This window comes from Chelon labrosus, assembly GCF_963514085.1.
Source record: "Chelon labrosus genome assembly, chromosome: 3".
NCBI classification, from domain to species: Eukaryota; Metazoa; Chordata; class Actinopteri; order Mugiliformes; family Mugilidae; genus Chelon; species Chelon labrosus.
The window spans coordinates 23,969,237-23,982,141 of record NC_140339.1 but is presented as its reverse complement, the minus strand read 5'-3'; the positions used below and the strand labels follow the sequence as shown (position 1 = coordinate 23,982,141).

At 39.4% G+C, this 12,905-nt stretch overlaps 2 protein-coding genes across 2 annotated transcripts in view; both read left to right on the top strand.

Annotated features, from left to right (window-relative positions):
• The first annotated feature begins 1,653 nt into the window (after positions 1–1,653).
• The window catches only part of nedd4a (NEDD4 E3 ubiquitin protein ligase a), a 29,071-nt gene continuing 17,819 nt past the window's right edge, over positions 1,654–12,905 (top strand). Inside the window, exons 1-5 of the mRNA XM_084541557.1 lie at positions 1,654–1,870; positions 3,189–3,262; positions 4,205–4,283; positions 4,375–4,413; positions 4,569–4,622. Coding sequence (XP_084397683.1) covers positions 1,826–1,870; positions 3,189–3,262; positions 4,205–4,283; positions 4,375–4,413; positions 4,569–4,622 — 291 coding nt within the window. The 5' untranslated portion in view covers positions 1,654–1,825. The remainder of the gene's footprint in view (positions 1,871–3,188; positions 3,263–4,204; positions 4,284–4,374; positions 4,414–4,568; positions 4,623–12,905) is intronic.
• Positions 10,433–12,417, top strand: LOC311486097 (E3 ubiquitin-protein ligase NEDD4-like; the record flags this gene model as incomplete). Its single annotated transcript, XM_084541860.1, has 3 exons — positions 10,433–11,574; positions 11,845–11,927; positions 12,376–12,417. Exons 1-3 carry the CDS (start codon positions 10,599–10,601, stop codon positions 12,415–12,417), a joined length of 1,101 nt encoding a protein of 366 aa, XP_084397986.1. The 5' UTR covers positions 10,433–10,598.

Here is a 12,905-nt window from a genome sequence, read left to right as displayed (position 1 = left end):
CATGAGTTTAGTTTTACTTCCTTACGATTGCTTTCAGTTTCCTTTGAGAAAGATTAGGTTTCAGTACTAAGTCACTCTTCAGAAACTAGCATGTTCATTTATTAACTGTCAATCAGCTGCTGTGCTGCATATATTAACTGCCTTTTCAGGAAATCAGCACAGAGATAAAAACACTGGGCAAACATGGTATCAAAGCTTTTCCTGATATTGGAAAAGCTGATATCGGTATTGGTTTCAAAACTTTATAGTAGTCATATCTATCTTGTAGGCCTTCTTCACTAGTCTCCTTCTTGCATTGTCTCTCATTGTATGAGGACGTCCTGCTCTAATCAGATTTACAAATGTGCCAAGTACCTTCTATTTCTTAATGATGGATTTGACTGAACTCCAGGGTACGTTCAGTGACATGGAAATGTTTTTGTATCCATCCCCTGACTTAAACATTTCAATAACCTTCTCTTGCTGAGTTGCTAAGAGTGTTATTTTGTCTTCATGGTGTAATTGTAGCTGGAGATACTGAATAACCAGTGACTATGTAATCACTTATGTTCCTATATATATTTTTTAATTATTTGACATTACTTATACATATTTTATTTAAAGGGGGAAACACCCGAAGGGGATGAAAGCTTTTTATAGGCACTGTCTGCAGACTGACACATTCAGTGTCAGGGATAATAGCATAAAGTATTACAGTAACAATTTTTAAGTGCTTTATATTTAGAGGGAAATATACGTTTACTCCACTTCATGCCCAGTCTGTATTATCTTCTAATAAGGCTAAACTGTATGTAGTTAAAATAAAATGTTAAGCAGTAGTAGTTTGATTTAGTTTATAAAGAGCGCATACAGCAATGATAATGATACAGTTTATAATATATATATATAAACAGAGGTAACAATGTACCTCCTTATGTACTTTTCCTGAGCATTTCTCCCTAGCTTTATTATGCACACCCATTCATAATCATGCTAGTTTCTTTGCTGTTTATTACCAGACTCTTTATATATTTTTGTATATTTTGTACATTTAAGATTGTTTATTTTTTCTTACATTGTTAATTGCACCAACAATTCCTTGTATGTAACATACATGGCAAACAAATCAGACATTACTATTTAATTAGAACTGTCTGGGCAGGTTTTTTTTTTAATAAATATACAATAATTCATGGAGTAAAAATGTGCATGTGCCCTTGATCTGAGTGAGGTTTTGACTGTTTTAATGCAAAGTAAGGAAATACTGTATATGCAAATCTAATCAAGAGACTTGTGGCTTGTGGCTTGTTGTTTAGCCCAGGGAACGAATAATTAAATAAAGTTAAATGTAATCTAATATTTAGGCAACAGTGTTAATTAATTAGTATTAATTAATTTATACTACATTTGTTTGACAATCTTTATAAACACTTAATATAAACTTGGAGTATTCTACACGGTGATACAACTTACTTCTCCAGTTCATTTAAAGAGTGATGATGCCTTCAGGTGCGCTCACGGAGGTTCTTGTTTAGGTTCCTCGGACAATGAAACAAGGAGGGGAGGAGGAAGGAGGGAGAGGAAGAAAAAGTAGGAGGAGGAGGAGGATGGATAGGGGGAGTGACGTTAGTGTCACAGCTAACCACTAGTTCAGGTTCACGGTTTCTACCAGCGTAAACATCGGAAGGAAATAAAAGAGAGTAGTAAGCGAACGCCTCAGGAGTGTCCCTGTTGTCTGGACGACCGTCTTCTTCTTGGAATTCTTCTTCTTCTTCTTGGACTTCTTCTGCCTTTTCTTCTTCTTCTTCCTGACGATCTCAGGGAGGACCAGAGGGGCGAGGATATTATGGCTGCACTTCCTCCACAGATTCGAGGACTTCAGACAGATGAGGTAAACTTACACATTTATTAACGAGGCTGCTCATGTGATCCCGTCGTTAGCCCGCTGGCTAACTAGTCAACGCTAACTGAAGCTAACTAAACACACACAAACCAGAGTTTCTGCTAGGCGAGCCAGCCATAACTCATTAGCTGGTCAACTTCGATGTTGGTGCTTTCTCAACTACACAAACGCGTTACTTATTATACAAAATCGATATAATTGATCTGCTTTTACTACTTACCAGCTAATGCTAAACGCCAAATTACAGCATTAGCGCCACTTCTTTTCAGGAAGAAGGTGTCAACGTCTCTCTGTTTTTCTCGACACCAAACTGAGATGTGCCAAACTCTCACTTATCCTGCTAATTATTCTTATAAGCTGTGCTCTTAGATCTGGGGGAAAAGATCTGATGGGGCCCTGGGGTAACAAACCAATGTGACTGATTGCGAAATCGCACGATGAATCACGATCTCCACAGTAAAAGCATTTAATGGTTCTGATGGGAAATGTACAGAAGTGCCTGGTATGGTCAGGATGTTACATCATCCAGAGACCAACCAGGGGGATGTGAACAGCAGGCATGTGACAAGGAGTCACATTAAACACGTATTTATGTCACCCCTCACCAGTTTTGTTGCTCCTATTGTTGATTTCTGGCATTCTTACTTTTGCAAACACACCTAACTTGTATGCCAACTCTAAATAATATACACTTCCTTGCCTCTTCATTAGGAATCTAATACAATCTAATATAACTCAAACTTGGACTCATAGCTGTTATGTTTATGTTGAAACAGTGTCAGAAAGGTGGTAATTCATCTGTAAGAACCTTTTGGAGGACGTAGTTTGTGGTGCTGTTAAACTGGAATCAATTAAACACTAAAGTCTTTCTGTTATTTAGCCTAGCTCCCTGACTAAAATGGGGTGGTCAAAATATTAGAAACATGTGTTGGTGCCACGCAATAGTACTACAAACCACAGCCTCCAAAATGAAAACACAGTTGATTCAGCAGCTCTCTCAGTTATTTGATAGAAATGCTGAATACCATAACCTTCATGCTGCTAAGGTTTAATGCAGGACTGTTATATCTGATTCTTCTTTTTCATTAGTGTACCCAATGAACTGACAATGTTAGTGTGTACATTATCTATGACTTGCACTAACCATGTACAACAGATAACCATCACTGTACAATGTACACAGATGGAATAAGATAGAGTGTCTCCATTTGGGTCTCTTATGTCACGATCAAAAATCGATTTCATGTTTTGTTTTGTTTTGTTTTGTTTTGTTTTGTTTTGTTGTTTATTTTTTATTTTGACTCAGGCGGAATCCAGAATCCTAAAGGTGAAAGTCATTGGTGGAATTGGGCTTGCTAAAAAAGATATTCTCGGAGCCAGGTAAGTTGGAGAAACTTGACTTAAGCTCAGCTCGTGTTATTTCTTGTTATTCTTTCTTATCCAAGTAGTTTCTGACTCATCAGTTAATCAAGTAATCAGCTTTGCATTTTAGCTCTTCTGTAATATAGCAATGAATCTACCTCGAATTTATTTAAATGTTTGATTATCAGAATAGTTTTTTTTTTTTTTTGTCATTTTCACAGAAATGTTGTAGGTCCTGCCAACTCTGTTTCCGTCTCTCCTTAAACTCTAAAGTCATCTCATTGGCATGTATATGAATATAAATGAATATTTACCAAACAGAGACGTCCTGATGTGAATGTTTGTGATGTCAACTCTCATATTCTGACCATAACATCCAGTATGGAATTAACACACAGTTATTTGTATTGAGTAACTCTGCTGGAGTCCCAGAACATAAAGTGAAAGTTGAAATTTATCATAATGGGCCCGCTTTAAGGTCTCCAAAACCCTTAAATTTAACCTGATAATGACTTTGAATTGAGAGTTTATGAAGTGTTCACTTTTATGCCTCCACTGTTGTTCTATTGCCTGCTTAATTGTCTGTGTAATGACCAAAATGGCTGTATTATTATAGCCCTAATGTAACACCCGTTCCCTAATACATTACAAATGACCTAGCACTGCTGCCAGGAAGAGTTGGTAATGAATAATGTGAGCTCACTGATGGATGTGGTTTTACTGCACAGTGTAACAAATCATTCTAAACTACAAATTGTAGTCAGCACTGCACGAGCAGTGAGTAGTCGGATGTTATGGTTTGTTAGGTCGTTAAGTGGCATCTGATCTGATCACAGCAGCCCACTTCCTTTAGAGACAGAAGAACCGCACAACCTGATGATAAAATATGTCATACTGTTTAAGTATTTTATCAAAATACATGAATGTCTATGAATCTTGGTGTGTATTTTTCTGTTGCAGTGATCCATATACAAGGCTGTCCCTCTATGACCCCATCAATGGAGAACTCACCAGTCTTCAAACTAAAACAATAAAAAAGGTGAACACCTGCGTTTTCAGTTAAACTTGTCTTATTTTTTTTGACTTTATGGATATTTAATTTATCTTTTTTTCTCATCTCTTACCGGAAGACACTGGACCCAAAATGGAACGAAGAGTTCTTTTTCCGAGTAAGTGAGCTTAAAATACACGTTTCAAAATGTGCTTGAATTTCATTTAGTGTGTACTAAAATGCTAAAACTCATCACGTTTGGCCTTTGACGAGTATTTTACTTTCATTGGGTGGTAAAGCAACTTTGACTTAACAGCGTACGTCGCGTTACAGGTTGATCCCAGGAAGCATCGTCTGCTGTTGGAGGTGTTTGACGAGAACCGCCTGGTAAGTTGTTTCATTCAACCTTTAAATTATTTCATTGGACTGAATGTAACTGCTTAACTCGCGAACTAGACAGATTTTCTTCTTTTGAATGTCTCTTCACAACAACTGTTTACATGCATCTTCACGGAAAGTAGGTTGATTCAAATGTTTATCCCCGCAGATTGGAGTGAGCGGGACAGTTAGTAGCAGCATCTTTATCTCCAGTCTTTGTTAAAGTAGTTAAAAGTTAAAATAGACATCAGTGACATTCTTTATTTTCAGGGGTTTCTACGTTGAAAACTGAGCATGCTTCTTTGCTAGCTACTCATTAGCTAATTTTATGTTTTATGGGGAGTGAAAATAGTGTAATCGTGACATAAAAATAACATGTAACTGAATATAAAGGACTGCACAGATACAATGTGGGAATGGCATTTCACTTTATTTGTCCACATTGGCGAGATGGTTTGCTAACTGCTAACATCTTAATTTAAGCGATTACACATTGGATTTTTACCAGCTGGCTAACGTTGCTTGCTGTTGTCTAAATAAACCGATTGCTCGACAGAAATGAGAGCCTGTCACTATCACAGACACCACAAAATCTAGATTCTCTACATGTTTCCAGCCCTGCTCAGTCATTTGGTTAGTGAAAACATTGTGAAAAAGTGCTTGATCAGTCTAAGATGGTTTTTCTTGTTTCGTCTGACAGACATATGACAAAAGAAAAGCTCCAAATCTGCTTGATTTTCTGTCCTCGATTAACTTAATCTTAATTGTAGCACAGCGCAGAATTCGCATGTAAAACAGCCATTGCTGTTCATAAATGATCTAGGAAGGTGAGTAACTTTCTCTGCAGGACAAATGGCAGTTCTAGTTACGGTTTGGTGTGTTCTGTGTGTTGTGATTAAAAGCTCCGGACAAGCTCTTCATTGACGGATCTGCTGGCTCTGTTGAGTGGTTTTAAAAAGATTACATAATGAAGAAGGTATTGGAAAATCAATTTTAAGAGCTGCTTTCTTGTAGATAGACAGGTCTTAACTGACAGTTGAGACACACTCTGCATCTTGGACACTCAGAGGACGTTAAGCCAGGAACAAGTTTGCCGTGGAAACAGTGAGATGTGCAGAGCGGCTGTAAGACATAATTGAAAACATAATTGATATTGAATTGATAAGTCTATTGTATGCATCACAAGTGCTTAACAAGGGAGTGTGTCATATTTTTGTAGATAAGGGTATCCTCCGGGCAGTGCAAGGTTAACTTTCTGTTTGTCGAAGATACAGCAGCCCTTATTTTGCCATGATGTTTGATATGTTGGAAAACTGGGATACCTTATTATCTCCAGCAGTAAATACGGGCAAATCTGGCTATCTTGAGGACATCCTAATGCCTGTCACTTCCACGTAGATGGAGGTTTAAAGGATTACGGATCACATGTGGCATTGAATATCATGCAGAAGAGGGAGATATTATGTGTAATGATGGCACCTAGCAGCAGCAGCTGCAGCTTGGTGTTCTGGGTTATTAGGTGCTTGTAGATTGAGTCAGGAGAGTCAAGTGAATATGTAACACTGTCAGTGTCTAGTATTCTCTTATTGATTACACAGTAGGTGCTCAGTAACATTAAAGATTTTAGGAGTGCCTGGTTGTAGCAGGATATCAGTTGAACTGCTGACCCAGTTTCTTGATGCACAGCAGCGTCCTGGGACACATGTGTTAGGCAGGCCTCAGTGACAGCACCGCTGTCTTCTGTCTGAGACGTCCTGCTAACTGTCTGTATCTGAATATAACGTACACACTGTTCAGTCAACATGTCCTGACTTTGACCACACCAAACACCACTTTAATCATATTGCATATTGAATGAGAAATGCAGTTAATGAATGTTCCTCTCTAAATTACCCATATGTACCCCAGAATTGTGAATAAAATTGGAGGGCAAATAGTAAATTGGCTGTATTCAAGGTATAAGCAAAGACACATTCAGTAGCAAGTAAAGCCCAACATTGATTTACTGGTGAGCCTTTCTTAATATTATGATGTTCTCTGTTCTCTGTATTTTTAGTGTTCATGTCGTAGTAGTAGCAGTTTTTGAGGGAACTATCAAGCCCCTCCAGGGCTATACTGTGCTCAATCAACTTGCCCTGCTGGTGAGGGCATTATAACTGCTAATTAAAATTCTTAGGAGAACAAGTCAGTGCACAGCCTTATGTCAAGCAGCCATTTGAAACCATTTATTTGTAATTGCACAAGTTTATGTCAGTTCATTAGGTACACTGGTAAAAACGTTTGTGTTCTAATATAACAACATGCAATAAATCCTCCTCCTCGTGACTGTTATAATGTTCAGTTTATGTTGAAACCATGTAGGAAAAGTGGTAAATCAACAGTATGATCATTTTGGAGGAAACTGGAATGAATGAAACAGTAAAGTGTTTCTGTTATTTAGCCCAGCGCACTGACTAAAATGGGTTGGTCAAAATAATAGAAACACGTGTCGATACAACACAATACCATTCAATAGTACCACAAACCACAGCCTCCAACATGAAAACATAGATGAATCAACAGCTCTTTCAGTTATTTGAAACAAATGCTGAATACCATAACCTTTATGAAGATGAGATTGTTATATTAAAGGTTGTCTGTTTAGACTGGTGTACCCAAAGGCAAGTGAGGGCGTTCCACAAATAACAGTTATGTTATGTTTCTGATTACTCTCCTGCCATCCTAAAAGAGTTTGTATATTGTGTTGTTTGTAGTCGTGCTGGTATTTCTAGAACGTGTCAGTACATCACATGGTGACGTGATGATGTAAACTTGGGTGTGACCGATTTACGTGCGCTTTGTTGAGCTCCACGTAGATTTGGTAGAAATTTGGAGGGTGTGTTGGCACTATTGAAGGTGTGTGTTACTGCTGCTCTGAGAACTGCGCAGAGAATCCAGGAAGTGTCTTCGTTGTTGTGTTGCCAGTACCTTAGTCTGTGAAAGAAACTGAATCATTGGTCTGTCCTCTACAAGATATGTAGCTGGAGAAAAACATCAACAACGTTCCCGGTGATGAATTTGGTTCATCTTTGCATAGTTTGAGCACATTATGAGATTGCTCTGATTAACATTTTTTCTCACAGCATCTTGAAAACCAGTTACATCCAATTTATGCTTAACTTTGTTAAACATTTACACACCGAATAGTCACGTTTTCTCCTCAATACTTGTATTAACCCCAGTTCACAAAGAAATACAAAATAAAAATTCCCTGCAGTATATTTGGATACTTCCTCTATAGTAAAATATTAACAATACACGCAGTATGCCTGGTAGAGTTCCAACAATTGATTACATAACACAAGACTCGTATTTTGGAGTGTAGTTATCATTTTGTATATGCTAGGAGAAAAATATAAGTGTACTTTATTAATGCAGAGTTCAGCACTTCTGCTTGCTGAGCAGGTTAAACCTCATTATCTAATGTAATCTTGCTGTTGTTCCTCATTCCAAGTTGTTTGTAGACCAGCTGGAGATGCTCACAGACACCAGTGAATGACGCATTTAGACATAAAGTATAAACAACTAAATAAGATACTTTTTCCCTTTAGGCCACTTCAAATTTGCATTGAGAAAAAAAAAACACATGGAAACTTGATCCATCATTTTATATACATACATACATACATACATACATACAGAAAGAGAGGGTGAAATTATTTCCATGTGACCCTGGAAGAAATAACGCATTTTAAAGTCACTAGACCATCTCTAAATGTGGTCTGAGTGATCAGATCTCTATGCATCCTGGGTGTGTTCACACCTGTACTGTCCAGTTGCTATCAGATCACTCAGGAGGCCTGTTAATACCAGGTCTGAAAACATTACCTTAGCAGCAACTATAACTTACAGTGAATGTACTGTTACTGATAGATGAAAGTACAGAAATAACTATAAAAACAAATATGGTGGTTACAAGAGCTGGATGTGACAATGTCAAATAGACTCTTATGGAACAGTGTCATTAGTGGTTGCCGCTGTTAAAGTGTGTAAATATATATATATATATATATATAAATGTTGGGAAACTTTTTCATGTATTTACACACATACAAGAACTGTGGTAACTATGGTAACACATTACTCACTGTGTACTTATATATGGTATAGTTATAATAAGGTAAGAAGAGACTACAGGTGATGTGGATAGGACTATTTTGTGCGAGATAAACATATCAAATTATGCACCTTTTTATACAAATGGCAGTATTTACAAAGAGAAGTATTTGTGCACTTACAAGTTAAAATAAGAGCAGGTCAATGCAGTGAACAGCAGTCAATATAAATATGATGTGGGACAGCTGATTTACTGAGTTTCAGTCTGATATTTCAACCTCAAGTACCTCAGATACCTCCTTATCACTTCAGATGGACATATTTTCTATGCATCCTCAGTCAGAGCAAACTCAGCTAGATTGTTTTGCCTCTTAGTTGTGGTAAGGCTGGTTGCAGAATGTCAAAAAGTTAAATACTCAATCTTCATAGCTACACCTGCTGAACAACAGAGCCACCTCTTGTTTTGTCTTAGCTCCAGCCACTACTATAACCACACTTCATTGACATAGTTTGTAAGGACTTCACCTCAGACACCTTCTCTGCAGAGTTTATTAAATATAACTTGCCCTTGGGTGTTTCTCTTGAGAGTGACGTTCAGTTTGGTCATTTTGGCTTCATTATTAGCACAATACATCATGCTGTACTGTATGACTTGGCATAAACGTATGGTGTGCGTCACCCATCTTATCTTATTGCCTAATTATACCTGCCTTTGACCACATGACTGATAGTCATTCACAAGGGTTCCTGTCAGTCGGTCATTTTTAAAAAAAAAATTGGTGACGAGTTCTGCTGTAGCAATGAGGGTTCTCCTGTGAGTCATGTCCTTATCCTGGCTATACCTCTTACTATTAAACGTTATACGGAAACTGATTTGGAAGCAGAGTAATGGTTTGAAATAGACCAGCCTGGCTCACAATAGGCTGCCATTAATAAATACTGTCAACAGCCATAGAGAGGAAATCGGACCAGAGCTGACTGTTACATGAGGTGTCGTATAACAGGTGTCACGTCGCTGTAATGTCACTGCAGTCGCAGTTCTTTCTGGTGTTTTCTGTAATCATAGCAGATAATGTGACACAGACCGATCCCTGAAGGAGTTTTTTCTAGCAAAGTTAGCATTTTCTAAAATCTTAAATGGCTTTGGTTGTACCTCTGCATGAGTCTCTGTCTTACATGTTTTTGCATGCTGTGTTTTTTTATTTTTTATTTTTTATTTTTTTAATCTTGTGCTATGTGATTTTGCAACCCAGTCCTCGCTTTGACTCAGAACTATGTTGAAAGTCTTTCTCTTTGATTTCCTGTAATTCAATAGCAGTGGGTAAAAATATTTGTGGGGGCACAGAGCAGCAGAAACATTAGAAGCATAGCTCCAGCAGGAAGTTGAATCTTGAGTGAGTGGCCTAAAGCAGATGTAACAGTTTACCAGAGCTTCGGTGTACGATTCAGCATGTTGTTTTTTTCCCGTAAGGGTAAAGTGAGGTGTCTGCAGCGGACATGTGGTATGGTTTAAACCTCAGGAGCTAAGCTAAGGTTTTAAGGCAGGTCAGAAGTGGAAGCGCTGTGTTTTATATTTTGTTGTCATTTTGTTTTTCCGTGTAGTAGTTTAAGCTCCTTGAAGGAGCTAACCTAGGGGACTACTCTAGTTTCAAAGGTTGTGTGTTTGGGTCATATCTCCAAACAGAACCACTGACCTCCTCTGACTAAAAGCTGAGATCAGCCTGGACAGGAATGTAGGTTGTCACCAGAGCTATTTTGGCAATGTGCAGCCACTAATGATTGTGATCACAGAGCGGAGTTTGGAGCAGTTGCTTCGCTCTCCTTTTTTCCTAGCAGCAAGTTTGATCATGCAGCCCTCGCTGGCACTGCAGGGATTAGAGAGTTAAGCGAATGGCACGTCGGCTCCGCTTGCACTTTGCGTCAAGGAGAAGCAATACGGACCCTCTGTCAGAAAGCCTCAGTAGCCATGGTGAGGCGAGTGGAGTCGGTGTGTCAGCTCATAGCCCCGCAGAGAGTCTGGCGCACAGCTCTGTCCACTTCAAGGTGACTCCTCTGTCACCAGACTATGCTAATAGTCGGTACTCTTCAGTATTCATACCGCGCGTCAACACTGGAGGATCTCATAAGAAGAGCATTCTGCAGATCTCTCTGCAGCCCTGTGGAAAGCTCAGTGGAGAGCTAGATGGCAATGTAGAGGATGGAGACCCAGGAGTTAGTGAAGGAGGAGCAGGTACCTGCTCTGACGGAGGTTCATGCAGCAGCAGCATGGCCAGCGATGCTGGGTACTGTAGCAGCAACAGCATCTTTGAACCAGAGACTTCAGAAAAGCACAGGACCACCCAGGAGAGGAGTTTACTCTGCTGCAAGTCCAAGGTCCCACTAAGACGGTGCTCCTCCTTGGTTATATTTCCAAAAAGCCCCTGCAGCACTCCACCTGCTTCCCCTGTAAGTCCAGTGGCTCTGCCTGTTCTTCCACCAGTGAAGGGGGCTAATCAGTCATCTCTTCAGACATCTGCCAGTGAATTCTCACAAGACAATGAGGAACTGACTTGCAAAGGGTCCACCACCACGGCAGTAAGTGGCCATCGTCACGCAAAAGGAAGCTGTTCAGCTGAGTTCAGGGACACGAAACACATGGTGCAGTTTAATATTCCTTTACAGGATGAACCACAATCCAAAATAGAGGACAAATGGAGTAAAGTTATGGAACTGTCATCTGTTTTAGACAGATCAAATCGGCACTCTAGCAGCGTGCTGCTGCACTTTGCCCACCAGAGACCAATGTTATTGGGGAAGGGATCTTCAGCCACGGCTACAGTCAATGTGGAATATCCTGATGCACATTACCCAACCACACACCCTGAGGGTGATCAAGACGCTCACAAAAAACTGTATCGTAGTACCTCAGCTTGTTTGTTTTCCTCAGCTAAACCTTCAGAGACAAACCATAAAGTCTGTTCATCAGGAAAAGGCCAAGAAAGGCCTGAGGAAAACCACTGTCATCGCGCCTTTCAAAGGAGCTTTTCCCTTGAGGTTCCCTACCCTAACACTGGAATTTCATGTCACGTTTCAAATCCAAATCTCAGCAGCCCTTGCTCTCCACATGTACACATTCATTTGTCTCCTTGCTGTCCAGCTAAATTCCCTGGCTCTGTTACTGATGTTAACACAAGCCACAAAGGGAGTAATACTCCAAAGAGCCCATGTCAAAACAATAAGGTGAGTGTTACGTTTTTTTTAACTGGAATCAGTGGATGCTCCCTGAAACTCAGGAATGAACTGAATTTCCTGAGAGTTTAGATTGTCTTGGAGAGGCTAATGGTTCTCAAATAAGCATTTGTTTTTAAGATGCCTGTCCCTCGGGTGACTTTTAAAAGAACTTTCTGGATTCAACTTAAATGTTGTTGAACTGGTACATAATAGTTGAGTAGATCCTGTACATCCTGTTTTGGTTTGACTGCTCAATTGACTTTTCACTGTCATGTATAGAGTAACAAACACATTAATATTGACCTTATGCTACAGTTTAAATCTTTGACTCACTCAACCAAGAAAATTTTTACATTTAAGGCAATGTGAAGTGCTGCATGGTGTGATAATACGGCTCCCTTTCACTTTACTTCACTATTGCCATTCAAATCCTCAAAACTCTATTCTGTTTACTTAGGGTCAGCCATTAGGCTCACCACAAAACAGCGACATTCAGTAACCGAGAAGATTGCTGCAGCTAAGTCATGCAATTAACAAGCCCAATGTGGACAAACATTCAGAGGTATTCGGTTACATTACAGTAAATCCATCTGCTTATTAGTTTCTGAGAAATACGTGAATAAGGAGGAAAGGTTGCCTTTCATTTTGTGGCAGTGTTCGTTGGTGTGTGAACTTATGTTAATCTTTAGAATAGTTCTCCATCTTTATTGTTCTGTTAGCGCTGTGCGTAGTCAACTTAAGTATTTACCCGAGCTAATTTTAGTGGTGGGAAAAGCGGTGCCCCTTGCTGATATAAATAAAGTGCCTCTGAAATATTCCCCCTGACTCCAGATAGTCTGGAGGTCTGCTGCACTGCCTAGTCCCGTGGATTCAAATTTAACAGCATGATACTAGAGCAGCGCACTGTCATACCAGCCATCTGTGGACATGGTGTGTGTGTGTGTGTGGTGGGGGTAATGTAATGTAGAGTGAGAGTGCGAGCCTTTC